General features: G+C 42.1%; 1 protein-coding gene across 1 annotated transcript; it reads right to left on the bottom strand.

Annotated features, from left to right (window-relative positions):
* Window positions 1-462: 462 nt before the first annotated feature.
* Window positions 463-18,189, bottom strand: LOC137745168 (pyrroline-5-carboxylate reductase). Its single transcript, XM_068485070.2, has 7 exons — window positions 17,846-18,189; window positions 17,695-17,743; window positions 17,401-17,492; window positions 15,638-15,710; window positions 1,717-1,837; window positions 1,388-1,493; window positions 463-969 (listed from the first exon to the last, which is right to left on the bottom strand). The coding sequence occupies exons 1-7, from the start codon at window positions 18,041-18,043 to the stop codon at window positions 781-783; spliced, it is 828 nt and encodes a 275-aa protein (XP_068341171.2). The 5' UTR covers window positions 18,044-18,189; the 3' UTR covers window positions 463-780.
* Between the last annotated feature and the right edge of the window lie 138 nt (window positions 18,190-18,327).

Below are 18,327 nucleotides of genomic sequence, written 5' to 3'. Positions count from 1 at the left end.
GCGAATCTTATTTCTCTTATGTTGCAGTATATTGAAAGGTCCACAATGCAAAATGTGGCTACATTTGATATGTCCTGCAGGCAAGGATATCAAACTAATCAACATCCTCAATTAATTGATAAGGAAGGTTGGGAAAGTGTCAATACTTGGGGTTATCAGGGCCATAATCAATCCGGCTTGTTTTCCAACACTTACAATCCAAGTGGGAGAGATCATTCAAATTTGATGCGGAGGGAACCTCAACAAGTTCAACAAGAAGGATATTGGCAGCCATATGAGAAGTTCTATTCAAGACTTATGCAACCACAAGGAAGGTGGGTTGGGGGTAATGGATTCTGGGTTTTGGTTTTTTTTTTTTTTTAGTATAAATTATTATAATATTTTAAATCTATAAAAAAATTATTTTTTTACCACATGGCAAAAATGTGACAGCCACGTCAGCTCTTAACGAACCAATGGATGGAAAATGTAACAGATATATTATATTAAAATAAAATAGTACGCGAGGTATAAAAGTGAAATGTTTTGAAGATGTTTTATAAGGTTACAATATACCTCAACCCTGAGGCCCCTATCTTATTTTACCTGTATTCCAAGCTTGAAGGCAGTATTTCAAGCAACGTTCAATTCAACAGAATGCAGCGGGGGACAGTACTATAATCTGTAATAATATTCTGCGGAAACGATTTGTTTATCCCCTGAGCTACGAAGGAGAACAAAAATTGGATTTCATTGCAATGGCACGAACATGCGTTGAAATAAGAAAGTCACTATATGTGTCTAGCTCTGAGAAAATTCTCGGCTGCGCTTGGCAGCAGCAAGGACTGCATTCATCAATATTCCACGAAATCCACCCTTCTCCAACTCATGAACGCCGGCAATGGTAGTTCCACCAGGTGATGTTACATCATCTTTTAGCTGACCTGGATGCTTCCCAGTATGACAAGCCATAGATGCTGCTCCTAATACCTGCAAAAAAGAAACAAAGAATCAGACCTTCCCACAACACCAAACTGATGAGAAACAAATTGACAAAACATTTTGGAATGCAAAACGCCAACAAAATGTATTATAAACTCTAAACCTTGCACAGAGAGCCATTTTTTCAAAATGTACTTGTGATGTTCAAGCCACCAATATCAAGGTCCAAAGGCAGTAGGAGTTATATAATATGTCAATTTTTTTGTACACCTTTCTTGGTAAAGGCTTTACTTTGAGAAGTAACATGATTAGGTGCTCTCATATATTTTATGCCAAATGTCCTTTTCGAGGAGATCAAGACTTACACTGTTAAAGTTTGTGAGAAATAGACACACATACACGATGGTATGATGATGCCAAATGACTGCTTGAGCGCTAAACCACCAAGCAATATAAATACACTTACAGTTTGAGATGCTAGACCCAACGCAAGTTCTCGAGTTAGACCTGCAGCAACTCCTCCATCCGCCAAAGCCTCTATTGCCAAATATATATATGCAGGACCACTGCCACTGTATGTTTATAAAACGCATTAATCAAACCACAATTTATGAGTGCACCTCTTAAGTTACAGTTTACTATTATCTGGACAATACTTCATGGTTGACGAACCGAAAAACCTCTCTAATTGCAAGGGTACTTGAAAGGGAAAAAAAGTCTCTAATTGCAGTAGGAGATAAGTAACATTTTGCATTGAAGTATGAATCAGAATCAAGTAGACACAAAACCACATACCTCAGGCCAGTAACTGCGTCAAAGTATTTTTCATCAGCTTTCCATGTCTTGCCTATTGATCCAAATACTTTAGCTATAAGGTCCCCATCTTGTTCTGTTGCACCTCCTCCCAAGCTCAAAACTATTTCACCAGAAGATTAGTGGTGCATGACATTTTTCATCCATTTTACAAAATTGGCACACCAAATTACAAATAATATGAAAACAATCCAAGGAAAATGTGCATAAGCTAGAGGGAGACTTGAAGAATTCTAAAATACAGTGACTAGACATAAGTAATCTGCATTTCATGTCTTGTCACCAGAGTCACGTCATAGAAGCATGATCTACAGTGGCCAGATATCATATTCCAAGCTTTTACCTAGTTAATACTAAGAAAAATACCTTTCAGTATGTAAATAGCTGATAGTTTTTACATAGGGAGAGTTCGAAAGGCAGGGCGAGAGAAGTACAACATAATGCTTAGTAGATATTACTTTAGAAAAGGCTCGCCGAAAAGATATATTTGTAGACATCGAAATTTCAGTAAAATAAATGTTAACCAATGGATTAAAATTACAACATTTATTTACTTCACCAACCTCACACACTTACTTCACCTACAACATCCACTTACTTCACCTACAACCTCCACTCACTTCACCTACAACCTCCACTCACTTCACCTACAACCTCCACCCACTTCACCAAAAAAATGAATGGTGGTGATTCACTCTCAAAACCTATAAATAGGCTTCTCCATCAAGAGGAAGAAAACTAATTCACAAATACATTTCTCTACTCTCAAAATGGAAGAGAATACTCCCCACAGAGAGGGAGGACCAAAACCTTGAAGCCTTAAAGTTCTAAAGCTCTCAAGAAAATCCCGAAGGATCAAGAAAGCACTCTTCGTTCTTCGTCAAATCCTCCTTCAAGATCAAGCCCCAACGACCTTTGAAGTACTCCCACCAACTCAAGATCAAGCCCCGACGACCCCTTGAAGAAAGTGTTCATCATTCATCATCCGTTCATCCTAAGATCAAGCCCCAACGGCTATTTGGATCAACAACCTCAACAAATCCACACATCCAATCGTTCTTCAAGACTAAGCCCAAAAGCCCTTGAAGATCTGCTCATCCATCAACCTTCAAGATCAAGCCCAAAAGCCCTTGAAGAAATCCATACACCTATTCTTCAAGATCAAGCCCAACGCCCCTTGAAGATCCATTCATCAACTGTTCATCCTAAGATCAAGCCCCAACGGCCCTTTGGATCAACAACTCATCCACAAACCTACACCCTACGAAGATAGAATCAGAGGACCAAATTTGAGAGAGATCGTAACCCCAAAATCATTAAACACAAAAATATTATTTTGTACACGTATTCTTGTTTCTTGTTTCAGGAATTTTTCGTGTTCACAAATTTGGCACGCCCGGTGGGACAATCTCTACCTCTCATCTCTATCTCTGTTCAAGATATTCACGCACACTCCATGGTTTCAAACAAAGAACAAGTCATGACCATCGGCGCTACCTCCATTGAAAAACAGCTAGTTCAGATGAAGGAAACAATTACAGGGCTAATAAAGACTGCGGAGGAGAAAAACTTGCAAACCACCAGACTCATCAACCGTCTGGAGGAGCAGCATGACGTCAAAGTGAAACCAAGCTCTCTTCCAACCAAGAGGACTGAGGAAGGTTTCGACCCAAACGCCTACAAACTCATGTCAAAGGCCGGGTACGACTTCGCTTCTTCTGAGGCGGCTGGAAAGAAGGTTTCAAACACTGTCAATGACAAAGAACGTAACCTCACCAAAACTCAAAAGAAGTTGAAGGAGCATGGTTACGGAGTTGACAACAACAAAGCCGGACTTGGCTTCACACCAAATGCACCCGTGAAGATTTCAAGCAAAGTGAAGAAAGCTAGCACTCAACACATCAGCGTGAGCATTGAACAAGACCAAAAAGAGACTAAACCCGCCCCTCGGACGTTGATCTTCGATAGGATGAGCCATTCAAGCTCCAGAATTTCAGTGCTTAATCGCATTGGTAGTCAAGACCGAACCTCTGTCTTCAAGAGGCTTAACGCGCCAACATCCCAAAGCTCTGTTTTTGAAAGGTTGTTAAAGCCTAAGAAACAAAGCAACACAGCTATCTCTCCTCTGCGACAATCAGCTTCGGAAAGATTTGAAGATAATGAGAAGCCTTTTGGAAAGAGGAAGACAACACCAAAGGAAGAAAAGTTCGATGGGTTAGCAGAAAAAGGCGACGTTCGAAACTTGATTCTTTTAAGGATGAAGCGCCAAGCAATCCTAGAGGTCGACACAAAAGGACCACTGAAGGTAAGGAGGCGCATCATCGTCCACACTGGCAAATCTTCATGCCAACAAACCCAAGAGAACGACACTGAAGATGAAATCCCTAAGAAAGATGTCACTTCTGGCTCTTTCGACTCAAAGTCTTCACCTCGACTGTTGGGGGCATGCTCCAAGTCAAGTGAAATTGAAGGATCGACTCATGTCACTCCGAAGAAACTGCACGAGAAACATGTCTTCTCCACAAGTGCACCAATCAGAAAGGAGGGAAAGAAGCTTTCGCCAACCTCCAAAGCAATGTGAAAATGTGGAAGATAAGAAAATTTCAACACAAAGATCGTTCATGCGGGATCTTTTCTTCCTCGAAGACTTATTCAATTTCTCGATCAAGGCTCCTTGCTATGAAGATTGTGAGGAATGCATTTCGAAGATCGCTAGAAGATAAGAAAGACGGGCACCATACATTACCCTGATGCAGCGCACCCGTATCACTGCTGAGACTCAAATCTAAGCAAATGTTAGATGAGTTATTAAAAGTCATGTGATCTGTCCATGTGATGCTAACCTTTCTTTACAGATTGTTTCCAGCAAAATATAATCATCATTGCTCCTTCATTATTCAGCCGAATGGTGATGAAAGACAGCAAGTGTGCTGCCATGTGCTGTGCTAGCAGGAAGACAGCAGTGTGCTAGCCGAATGTAGACAACCTGGAATACATTTGGTCTTTTCATTTTTCACGTTCCCATGTGTTAAAGACAACAGATATGCTGCTCTCTGTGTGCTGTCAATTGATGGTGTAAAGGTGTAGGTTGTGTTGTATTTAAGGAAGCCTCTCGTAAGGCTTTAGAGATAAATCCCATCTGATTTGTCATTCAATTCTAGAAGTGTATTTGCAATCTGTTTTTTAATAACAAAGTGCCTTATTTGCCAAAGTTTGTAACTTCCCTCATTTCTCAATTTTTGTCAAATTTTATTGAGAGAGAAAGTGAGAGGTGTGATAGAGTTTGTAAACTTATCACCCATATATTTTGGTATTGAGTTAGTAAACTTTTCAAAACCAACAATTGGTATCAGAGCCAGAATACCATTCTGGCAGGTGCAGCAGTTATGGCATCCAACTTAGTGCAGCTCCAAGTTCCCACATTGAAGAAAGAAAATTATGAAAGATGGTGCATCCAATTCAAAGCATTGTTTGGATCACAAGAGCTATGGGAAGTTGTCAGTAATGGGTATGTTGTACCCACTACCGAGCAAGAAGCTACATATACTGCAGATCAAAGGAACACTCTCAAGAATTTACGAAAGAAGGACCAGAATGCGTTGTATCTTCTTTATCAAGGATTAGAAGATTCAACATTTGAGAAGGTTGCAGAAGCAACAACGAGCAAGCAAGTATGGGACACACTCAGTACAATCTACAAAGGAGTAGATCGGGTCAAGAAAGTGAGATTACAGTCACTTCGAGCAGATTTTGAAACTGCTCACATAAATGAAGGAGAGAGCATCTCCGACTATCACTCAAGACTCATTGTGATAGTAAATCAAATGAGGAGAAATGGCGAGAGACTCGATGAAGTACGAGTTGTGGAGAAGATACTCCAGTCACTCACATCTAAGTTTGAGCATGTGGTGACTGCCATTGAGGAATCCAAGGATTTGGAGGCGATGAGCACAGAGGAGCTACTAGGATCCCTCATAGTTCACGAGCAACGCATTCAGAAGAATGTAAGCCCCACAACGCTAGAGCAAGCTTTGGAGTCAAAGTTGAATATTGACAAACCAAATAAAGGTCGTGGGCAGTGGAACTCACGTCGTGGGAGTTCATCCAACCGTAGCCGAGGACGAGCCCGAAGAAGAGGTCGAGGCTATGCACAAAATCTAGGTCAGTCTCAGGAGTGGAGATCTACTCGAGGAAAGGCGCATATCCAGTGTCACAGTTGCAAGCAGTATGGACATTATGCAAATGAATGTTCATATAAAAATGGTGAGCATGTCAACATGGCAGAATCAAGTGGAAATGCTGGTGAAAAACTTACAGTTTTACTAGCACACCATGATAGCAGTAGCCAACAAGATGTCTGGTATTTAGACTCTGGTGCAAGCAACCACATGTTTGGAAAGAGAGAGTTTTTTGCCGAACTCAAAGATGGGCCTTATGGATCTGTGAGTCTTGGTGACTCCTCAAAGTGTTCAGTTGAAAGCAAAGGAAAGATCAAAATCATCCAGAAGGATGGTAAAGAAGAATACATCTCCGATACCAACTACATACCAGGTATGAAGAGCAACATTTTGAGCATCGGTCAACTGCTCCAGAAATGGTATGTTATACATATGGAGGATATGTTTCTCACTCTCAGGAATCCAAGAAGAAAGCTTATTGCACGTGTTCAAATGTCAAAAAACCGAATGTTCCCGTTGAAGTTGAACACAAAGATTGGGAGTTGCAACATCGGTGTAATGGAAGATGGGTCATGGAAATGGCATTTTCGGTATGGCCATCTTCATTTCAATAACCTAAAGTTGCTGTCAAATGAAGAATGGTTCGTGGTCTACCCCAGATTGAAGCCACACGCCAAGTATGTGAAGGTTGTGTGCTTGGCAAGCAAGCACGACTATCATTCCCTGTTGGTGATACATGGAGAGTAAGGGCACCACTGCAGTTGGTTTCAGCCACAAGCTTGTGGTTGCTTTCAGTCTCTGTGAGTGCCTTGAACTCCTTGAAGATTTTTAGGGCAGCCGACTTCTTCTTGAGAAAATAAACCCAAGTCTTCCTACTAAAATCATCAATTAAATTAATAAAATACTTATTACCTCCATAAGACATGGGATCCAATAGACCACATATATCTGTGTGCACCAACTGCAGTGGTGCCTTTGCTCTCCATGTATCACCAAAAGGGAATGATAGTCGTGCTTACTTGCCAAGCACACAACCTTCACATATTTGGCGTGTGGCTTCAATCTGGGGTAGACCACGAATCATTCCTTCATTTGACAGCAACTTTAGGCCATTGAAATGAAGATGGTCATACCGAAGATGCCATTTCCATGACTCATCTTCCATTACACCGATGTTGCAACTCCCAATCTTTGTGTTCAACTTAAACGGGAACATTCGGTTTTTTGACATTTGAACACGTGCAATAAGCTTTCTTCTTGCATTCCTGAGAGTGAGAAACATATCCTCCATATGTATAACATACCCTTTCTGGAGCAGTTAACCGATGCTCAAAATGTTGCTCTTCATACCTGGTATGTAGTAGGTATCGGAGATGTATTCTTCTTTACCATCCTTCTGGTTGATTTTGATCTTTCCTTTGCCTTCAACTGACAACTTTGATGAGTCACCAAGACTCACAGATCCATAAGGCCCATCTTTGAGTTCGGCAAAAAACTCTTTCTTTCCACACATGTGGTTGCTTGCACCAGAGTCTAAATACCAGACATCTTGTTGGCTACTGATATCATGGTGTGCTAGTAAGACATTAAGTTTTTCACCAGCATTTCCACTTGATTCTGCCATGTTGACATGCTCACCATTTTTATATGAACATTCATTTGCATAATGTCCATACTGCTTGCAACTGTGACATTGGATATGCACCTTTCCTCGAGTAGATCTCCACTCCTGAGACTGACCTAGATTTTGTGCGTAGCCTCGACCTCTTCCTCGGGCTCGTCATCGACTACGGTTGGATGAACTCCCACGACGTGAGTTCCACTGCCTACGACCATTATTTGATTTGTCAATATTCAACTTTGACTCCAAAGCTTGCTCTAGCGTTGTGGGGCTTGCATTCTTCTGAATGCGTTGCTCGTGAACTATGAGGGATCCTAGTAGCTTCTCTGCGCTCATCGCCTCCAAATCCTTGGATTCCTCAATGGCAGTCACCACATGCTCAAACTTAGATGTGAGTGACTGAAGTATCTTCTCCACAACTCGTACTTCATTGAGTCTCTCGCCATTTCTCCTCATCTGATTTACTATCACAATGAGCCTTAAGTGATAGTCGGAGATGCTCTCTCCTTCATTCATGTGAGCAGTTTCAAAATCTGCTCGAAGTGACTGTAATCTCACTTTCTTGACCCGATCTACTCCTTTGTAGATTGTACTGAGTGTGTCCCATACTTGCTTGCTCGTTGTTGCTTCTGCAACCTTCTCGAACGTTGAATCTTCTAATCCTTGATAAAGAAGATACAACGCCTTCTGGTTCTTCTTTCGTAAATCCTTGATAGTGTTCCTTTGATCTGCAGTATATGTGGCTTCTTGCTCGGTAGTGGGTACAACATACCCATTACTGACAACTTCCAATAACTCTTGTGATCCAAACAATGCTTTGAATTAGATGCACCATCTTTCATAATTTTCTTTCTTTAATGTGGGAACTTGGAGCTGCACTAAGTTGGATGCCATAACTGCTGCACCTGCCAGAATCGTATTCTGGCTCTGATACCAATTGTTGGTTTTGAAAAGTTTACTAACTTAATACCAAAATATGTGGGTGATAAGTTTACAAACTCTATCACACCTCTCATTTTCTCTCTAAAAAAAAATTTGACAAAAATTGAGAAATGAGGGAAGTTACAAGCTTTGGCAAACAAGGCACTTTGTTATTAAAAAACAGATTGCAAATACCCTTCTAGAATTGAATGACAAATCAGATGGGATTTATCTCTAAAGCCTTACGAGAGGCTTCCTTAAATACAACACAACCTACACCTTTACACCATCAATTGACAGCACACAGACAACAGCATATCTGCTGTCTTTAACACATGGGAACGTGAAAAATGAAAAGACCAAATGTATTCCAGGTTGTCTACATTCGGCTAGCCCATGGCAGCACACTGCTGTCATCCTGCTAGCACAGCACATGGCAGCACACTTGCTGTCTTTCATCACCATTCGGTTGAATAATGAAGGAGCAATGATGATTATATTTTGCTGGAAACAATCTGTAAAGAAAGGTTAGCATCACATGGACAGATCACATGACTTTTAATAACCCATCTAACATTTGCTTAGATTTGAGTCTTAACAGTGATACAGGTGCGCCGCGTCAGGGTAATATATGGTGCCCGTCTTTCTTATCTTCTAGTGGCCCTCTTACAGGTGAAGACTTTGTGATGAATGATGCAACAACAGCTACAATAGTAGCTAGGAACCTCCTTACTCCTAGAGATAGTAAGCTGCTTTCAGGACAGTCCGATGAGTTGGCCGTTCAAGAATCCCTAGCTCTCAGTTTTCAGTGTGCGGGCTCCGTGTCCAATATGGGCCAACGCATACTTGCTCGATCCCGTCAAGTTGAATCATTGATGGCAGAGGTGGAAAATCTTAAACAAGAGATCAAACAGCTTAAGTACGAGAATAGAGGTTTGCACGTGCTTGCAAATAATTATTCGACGAGCATGAAGAGGAAGCTTGATCAACTGCAAGAATCTGAAGGTCGAATTCAAAGTGACCGTCAAAGGCTTGCGGCTTTCTTCCAGAGACACCTTTTTCCTACGTCATCTAGCGTTCCACCAAGTATTGAGGCCTTGAATGATCTATCTTCGATGTCTCCCGCTCCTGGAGTTTTGCCAAGTAGTAGGGCTTCACGTGAACAACCTTTGCGAAAACTCCATTTTTTTTTTTTTTTTTTTTTTTTGTACGCACTTGTAATTTCTTGGAGATCAATGGACATGCTTTATTTTATTCAGTGTATTGTGCTAAATATAGATAAAACATATATCTATATTTATGCTCTTGCGATTTTGATAATGATTTTGCCATACACAGTTTATGCTCTTGCGGGCCAGGAGCGTTTGGTTGTCACCTTTTAGGCTCGTGCGAACGAGAAGCTTTGGTTGTTGTGGATTTGTCAAGCGATCTGGGAGAGGTGTTCCTCGCAGTCTTCATAGGAAGGAGCCTTGACCGAGTAATTGAAGAAGTCTTCTGGGAAGAGGTCGCACATTGTGATGGGGATAGACGATCTTTGTGTCGAAATTTCATTATCTCTAACACTTTCACATTGTTCTGGAGGTTGACAAGAGCTGTTTTGCTCCCTTTTCAACTGATAAACTTGTGGACAAGATGGTTGCTGCTTGTCCAATTTCTTCGAAGCGATCTTCGAAATGCATTCCTCACAATCTTCATAGCAAGGAGCCTTGATCGAGAAATTGAATAAGTCTTCGAGGAAGAAAAGATCCCGCATGAACGATCTTTGTGTTGAAATTTTCTTATCTTCCACATTTTCACATTGCTTTGGAGGTTGGCGAAAGCTGCTTTCCCTCTTTTCTGATTGGTGCACTTGTGGAGAAGACATGTTTCTCGTGCAGTTTCTTCGGAGTGACATGAGTCCATCCTTCAATTTCACTTGACTTGGAGCATGCCCCCAACATTCGAGGTGAAGACTTTGAGTCAAAAGAGCCAGAAGTGACATCTTTCTTAGGGATTTCATCTTCAGTGCCGTTCTCTTGGGTTTGTTGGCATGAAGATTTGCCAGTGTGGACGATGATGCGCCTCCTTACCTTCAGTGGTTATTTTGTGTCGACCTCTAGGATTGCTTGGCGCTTCATCCTTGAAGGAATCAAGCTTCGAACATCGCCTTTTTCTGCTAACCCATCGAACTTTTCTTCCTTTGGTTTTGTCTTCCTCTTTCCAAAAGGCTTCTCATTATCTTCAAATCTTTCCGAAGCTGATTGTCGCAGAGGAGAGATAGCTGTGTTGCTTTGTTTCTTAGGTTTTAACAACCTTTCAAAAACAGAGTTTTGGGATGTTGGCGCGTTAAGCCTCTTGAAGACAGAGGTTCGGTCTTGACTACCAATGCGATTAAGCACTGAAATTCTGGAGCTTGAATGGCTCATCTTATCGAAGACCGACGTCCGAGGAGCGGGTTTAGGCTCTTTTTGGTCTTGTTCAATGCTCACGCTGATGTGTTGAGCGCTAGCTTTCTTCATTTTACTTGAAATCTTCACGGGTGCATTTGGTGTGAAGCCAAGTCCGGCTTTGTTGTTGTCAACTCCGTAACCATGCTCCTTCAACTTCTTTTGAGTTTTGGTGAGGTTACGTTCTTTGTCATTGACAGTGTTTGAAACCTTCTTTCCAGCCGCCTTAGAAGAAGCGAAGTCGTACCCGGCCTTTGACATGAGTTTGTAGGCGTTTGGGTCGAAACCTTCCTCGGTCCTCTTGGTTGGAAGAAAGCTTGATTCCACCTTCTTTGGTAGAGCCTTTATGAAGCCTTGTGGTAGTCTTGCGACCTTAACACCCCCTAGCTGTGTCAGAGGCAAAACTGCATTCGTCTTGAGCAACTTTACATTATCCGTGTGCCACTGTGTGTCGGCTTTTCTTGTTCCAGTTTCGAATGGAGATTGACCATTCTTTCTTCTTGACATCGGGATATACCGGAATATGGGTGCGTTCGGTCTTTCTAACGGCATCGTACTCTCTTTGGTTGTTGCAGGTTTAGCAAACTCGTCACCGTCTTTGCTTGAAGATGGCACGGCCTGCTCTTTTTGCTTTTTAGGCATGGCTTGCCACTCCTGCTTTTTAGGTGCTGCTTTGCCCGTGGATTTGATCTCTTCCGGAAGAGCTTCGGGTACCATGTCTTCGTCCATGTAGAACTTGGCGTCCGCAAAGTGTGATTCGGCTTCGGTGAATGGCTTGGTGTCACCTTGGATCACCTTCACTCCTTCTCGGTAAAATTTTAGGCATTGGTGAAGGGTGGACGACACTACCCCATTTGCGTTGATCCAAGGTCTTCCCAAGAGCAAGCTGTAGGAAGTTCTTGCATCAATCACGTGGAATATCGTGCTTGATTTGAGCTCACCAATGGTCATCTCTACTCGAATCATGCCCATCGCCCTTTGTCCTCCTTGGTTAAAACCCTGGATCAGCAGACGGCTCAGGGATAGTTCATTCACCTTGATGCCGATTATGGTCATTGTTGATTTTGGCATGATGTTTATGGCCGACCCACCATCCACAAGCATACGGTTGACTTTGTATTCCCTTACGTACCCTGAGACGAAGAGAGGACGGTTGTGAGGCTTTAATCCCAGCAGCAGGTTTTCGTTAGTGAAGTTAATTGCGTCATGGGTGGCACAACATGTGGCACATTCATGTGGCTGAAGCTTCGAGCCTTCCTCGTTACTTTCTCGCACTTCGTGGTCGCCAGGACCTGCCAGGACTGCTGCTAGTGCTCTTCGTATCTTTTTTGGCAATGGTAGCGCTTCCTCGATGCTAAAATGTGTTGGCAGACCTTCTTCGGGTGTGAGGGTCTTTTCTACCTCAGTGGCGATAGCTTTGCCTTTTGAGGGCATTTCTATTTCTACTTCAACCATGCGACATGCCACAGTAGTGCACTGTTGGAAAAAGTCATTCGGGAAGTATTCATGCAAGGAAACGGGAATGCGTGGCTCCTGCTCCGTAGGTTCCCCAGCATATGTTGTCTAATCATGCTTTATGTTTCTTTTAGGCTTCGCATTGTTACGGCCGTGGTGATTTCTTCTTTGTTCCACCTTTGGCTGTATGACTAGTGGTCTTGGTTTCCTTGTCTTTTTGTAGGTTACCAATATCCATCCTTCTTCATCATCAGCATGTGCATCTTGGTCGTTTCTCTCCAATGATGGTTGTGTAGGAGGTGTCGTGCAACTTGAGCATTCACGGGAATGGTCAGGTGTCGTTTAGAGAGGCACATGATTAAACGATCCAAACGCAATTGTAGTGGTATGCGTTGCGGCCGTGTCCTTAAGGTCGAGCTCAATTTGCCCTTGTTGTGCTAGCTTCATGATGAGTTCTTTAAGAACGAAGCACTTGCCAACAGGATGGCTCACAATACGATGGTACTTGCAGTACCTAGGATCGTTTGTGCGATTCATTTCTTCAGGACGCTTGCATTCAGGTAGCTCAATCACCTTTTTTTCCAGCAAGTCATCTAACATGGCAGCCATATCAGAGTCAAGAAAAGGGTACGTTTTCTGTTCCAACTCTCTCAAGGTGCTCTTGTATCTGTCTTGGGTGCGAGAAGCCTCACTTGTCTTTATCTCCTTCGCTTTCTTCTTGGAGGAGATCTTGATGGGCGCTGAGGAGGTCTTGATGGGGGTAGTGATGACGGTGAAAGCTTCCTTAGCGGGCTTCTTTCCGGTCTTGTCTACATTTGGGGCGAATACTTTATCTTTCTTGAAGTTAATAATCGGCTCCTTTTCCTTGTGATTAGCGATACTCAGCTCCATGTCGTGGGAACGAGTTGCTAGCTCTTCGAATGTTCTTGGTTTTATGCCTTGGAGGATGTAATGTAACCCCCAGTGCCTGCCTTGAACGCACATCTCAATGGCAGAGGTTTCAAAAAGCCGATCTTTGCAATCCAGACTTAAGGAGTGCCATCTATTTATGTAGTCGACGACAGGTTCATCTCTCCACTGTTTCGTACTGGTCAGCTCTAGCATGCTTACAGTACGACGAGTGTTGTAGAAACGGTTGAGGAATTCCCTTTCTAGCTGGTCTCAACTGTTGATAGACTCAGATTCGAGGTCAGTGTACCAGTCAAAAGCGTTACTTTTCAGCGAACGCACGAACTGTTTGACGAGGTAGTCTCCCTCTGTCCCAGCATTGTTGTAAGTTTCAATGAAATGGGCGACATGTTGCTTCGGGTTGCCTTTTCCATCGAACTGCATGAATTTTAGGGGCTGATAACCCCTTGGCATCTTCAAAGCATCAATCTTCTTAGAGTAGGGCTTTGAGTACAGTAAAGAGTCATGTGAACTTCTTTCGTACTGTGTCTTGATAGTGCTTGCAATCATCTCCTGTAGTTGCTGGATAAAGAGAGATCCCATGAACGCCGTTGCTTGGTCTAGCTTCAGCTTCTCTTCGACTTTCTCTGCTGGAGGCTCCTCTTCTTCGTCGACTTCTTTCTTTACTAGGCTATCATTTGGGTCGACTTTCACGTCAGGCCGCGCATCTAGTTGGTTGACGAGTGCGGCAATCTGCAAGTCCTTCTCTTCCACAGTCCGTGTGAGCTTTGCGATTGCTTCATTCATCTGAGCTAGCTGCTCCTCGATTGAAGTTGCTCCAGTGGTCATGACTTGCATGGTTGTACTGCCGCTTGAATCAGCGTCGGAGAGTAGGGACTCTGAGTATTTCCTCGGGCTTTCCCCTCTTGATGCCCTTAGCGAGGCTAGGGTGATCACAGGCTCGTACCTCAGGTGTTCTTGTTCCTTTGACAGAGTTACTGCAGGGGCGGAAGCCGCGGCAAAAAGAGCTCTTGCCTTACTTCGGGTTATGATGCCCGAAATATCACCACTTGCGGCGATGATGTTCTTGTTTTTTGCTTTGATTGCAGGAACAGCTTGATCCTTTCTTGATGCCATTTGCGTTTTTCGATGATTTGAGGATAGAGATGAGAGGTAGAGATGTCCCACTGGGCGTGCCAAATTTGTGAACACGAAAAATTCCTGAAACAAGAAACAAGAATACGTGTACAAAATAATATTTTTGTGTTTGATGATTTTGGGGTTACGATCTCTCTCAAATTTGGTCCTCTGATTCTATCTTCGTAGGGTGTAGGTTTGTGGATGAGTTGTTGATCCAAAGGGTCGTCGGGCTTGATCTAAGGATGAACAGTTGATGAACGGATCTTCAAGGGGCGTTGGACTTGATCTTGAAGAATGGGTGTATGGGTTTGTTGAGGTTGTTGATCCAAAGGGTCGTTGGGGCTTGATCTTAGGATGAATAGTTGATGAATGGATCTTCAAGGGGCGTTGGGCTTGATCTTGAAGAATGGGTGTATGGATTTCTTCAAGGGCTTTTGGGCTTGATCTTGAAGGTTGATGGATGAGCAGATCTTTAAGGGCTTTTGGGCTTAGTCTTGAAGAACGATTGGATGTGTGGATTTGTTGAGGTTGTTGATCCAAAGGGCCGTTGGGGCTTGATCTTAGGATGAACGGATGATGAATGATGAACACTTTCTTCATGAGGCCGTCGGGGCTTGATCTTGAGTTGGTGGGAGTTCTTCAAGGGCCGTTGGGGCTTGATCTTGAAGGAGGATTTGACGAAGAACGAAGAGTGCTTTCTTGATCCTTCGGGATTTTCTTGAGAGCTTTAGAACTTTAAGGCTTCAAGGTTTTGGTCCCCCCCCTGTGTGGGGAGTATTCTCTTTCATTTTGGAAGTAGAGAAATGTATTTGTGAATTGGTTTTCTTCCTCTTGATGGAGAAGCCTATTTATAGGTTTTGAGAGTGAATCACCACCATTCATTTTTTTGGTGAAGTGAGTGGAGGTTGTAGGTGAAGTAAGTGGATGTTGTAGGTGAAGTAAGTGTGTGAGGTTGGTGAAGTAAATAAATGTTGTAATTTTAATACATTGGTTAACATTTATTTTACTGAAATTTCGATGTCTACAATATTACATTAGAAAAATCCTACCAACCTATTAACAACAAAAATGCCCACTATGCAACTTAAATTTCACTGAAAACTTGATAGATATATGGAGCATCTAATTGTATCTTAGCAAGTATGCAAAGCAAACTAAAGTTCAAATACAACCTGTAGCCAGCACAGTTTACAGGTTCATAAAGAAAAACAATAAAGCATAAATTTTTAACATCAATATGAAAGATTAAAATATTAAAAGGATAACATAAGTACCTGAGGCTGCTGCACCGACAGCTGAAAGAGTATTTGGCATTACCCTAATAAATCGGCTGTGACCGGCCCATTCCTGAGAAGGATGGAACAATTTTGTTGGAAAAATAGATGAAAATCTGGAGGCCATGGACTCAACTTTTTATTTTCAATTAAGTAAGATTAACAGCTCAAAAGTTATTTATTAAAGTAGAAAATTGAACTCAATGCATGAAAGTATAACATGATAAAAGTATTTATTCCAAATAAATTAGATCCTTAAAAGTCATTTCCCAGATCATGCCTCCCTGGTAGTGTCTAAAGCATGCAGGCCAAAACAAATTATTCTGTTCCAGAAATCATAAAACTAGTCACCCAAATTACTAAGAAACTTCAATTTTCATTACTATGTACAATTTGAAGGGTGAAAAAGGGGCTAAACTTGGGAGTGGCTAACTGTTGTAAGTCTGGGCAATTAATTCAGTCTGTGCAAAGAGAAATGCCAGCAACATTATTGTCAAACACGACTCTACATTCTTTCTGGTTCTTGGCACATTAATAAGTTGTGATAATGATTATTATACAGTTGTTTATAGATACTGACCTGTAATACCCGTTGCCCTATAATTTCAGTCATGACATATTAAATACCTTTGGAAAATTACAAACTGCACTATTTCCCTATAGAAAGGAAAACAAAGGGGAGAACTACAAGTCCCCTGAATTAAAAATTTAAGAACGGATGCTAAGGTGATGACAGTTTATGTGCACATGATACATTGCTCCTTCAGTTCATCAGATTATAGTGCGCATGTTTTGTGTTATTTCTTGGTCTTTCAGCCTCCGTATAGCTAACCAAACATTGAGGACTTCACATTTCTCCATGATAGAAAAGCCAGTCCTGCTTTCTTTGCTATGGCTAAAATTTGGTAAACAGTAGCATCATATAATCCATTCACTTGACACAGCAAGGAAACCAAATGCTGAACAGAACAATATATTTATTCGCCTATGGATTTAGACAAAGAAAAGGGTGGCCTTAATGCACTTGGGGAAAAATGTCCTCTTTCACTGTCAACTTCTAATAAGATCCAGAGGGCAGACAAAGAACTAAGAATTGGCTCGGCGTTCAAAAAGATTACATATGCATGAAAGACTTAAATTAGCTCAGCCCAGCTCTTTGTCCTCCCTTTTCCCCTTCGCACAAATTTAATTTCCTACTCTCTGTCTTTCCGCAACCACTCTCTGACCCTGCCCCCTCATAGTCACTCCATAGAGTCGCAAAAGGGCAGAGACGTGAAAGAAGGTTGGCCAGTACGGAATAGTAGAGAAGATGGGGAGCTAATTCTGTGGAGTGCGGCTATCCAAATGTGGCTGCGATAATGTGTAAAAAGGAAAACTTATACATCTAACTTTCTTCTTTGAAAACATTTATAACTCATTCACTCCAACTCTTAGCTACTTCTTGCATTGCATATTTTCTTTTTCTTTTTTATTCCTTCCTGTTTGTGCCCCACGGCCATGTGAATCTATTCTTATGTAGCTTATTTAAAAAACTTGGGTTAGCAATACCCTGATATAAACTTTTGACTACACCGTGTACAACAATTAAATCAGTTAACACATGTAACAGATTCAGAACATGATTTTCCTCAGAAAACTGAATGCAAAACAATCAAAATCAACACATTAACTTGGAAACGAGGGATTCAAAAATGAAATACAGGGTTTTTGGCAATCCATACAGTCAATGTGGATAGAAGTAAGAAGAGTTGCAAGTGAGAGACCTGCAGATCTTTCAATTTGACTCCAGCAGCAATTGAAACAAGCAGCTTCTTTCTGGAAAGAAGCGGCCTCAACTGCAAAACTACATCTTTAACTGCGCAAAATCAACACCACAATGATATCATTATCTAGTAAACAACCACAAAATCACCACCTAATCATTCATGCCCCATATATATCTTTACAATCAATGCACATTATTTCAATCATTCAACAAATAAGATAAAAAAAGAGCCAAATCTTTCAATTAAAACGAAACTTTCAAACAAATCCGAGATAATGGAAAATGGAAATACCAACTTGAGGTTTGACAGAGAAAATGACGACGTCACTCTCTTCGAGCACCTGCAACGATGCAACTTCAGTCATTCAATTAGATACGGAGACGCGTAAAAGCAGGGAAAATGGGAGAGAGAGGTGGTGGGGGGGGGGGGGGGGGGTTCAGACGTCGTCGTTTTCGGAGAGGAGATGGACTCCGAAGGACTCGAAGGCTTGGCGACGACTGGGGTGAGGGTGGAAGGTAGAGATGCGATTGGGAGGGAGAACCCCCGATCGGACGATTCCTCTGGCAATGCTCTCCGCCATTTTACCTGCTCCGACAAACCCTAGTTTGTACGTGTCCGTCGGGATGGGTAGCGCTTCCATGGCTGCAATGCGACGTCGTATTCCTCTCACTACGCTGCGGGGGACTGGTTCAGTTTGTTACGTTTTCTCGAAGCGGCAAGGAGAAGTACTGAACTAGTCGGTCGTCTAGTTCGTTTTGGAAAGATCCTCCGACGCGGAACAAAAGCATATTTGATTTGGTATTGGATTTGATGACACGTTTCAGGATCTGGTGGTGGTGATGATGATGTTGAACACGTGTCTTCTGCTCTGACGTTGGATTTAACTATGCGTTTGCGTTTCATCTTTCTATTTTGCACGTGGCC

The sequence above is a fragment of the Pyrus communis genome, chromosome 12, assembly GCF_041283825.1.
Source record: "Pyrus communis isolate YQ-2024b chromosome 12, ASM4128382v1, whole genome shotgun sequence".
NCBI lineage: Eukaryota > Viridiplantae > Streptophyta > Magnoliopsida > Rosales > Rosaceae > Pyrus > Pyrus communis.
This window is presented reverse-complemented; position numbering and strand designations above follow the sequence as displayed.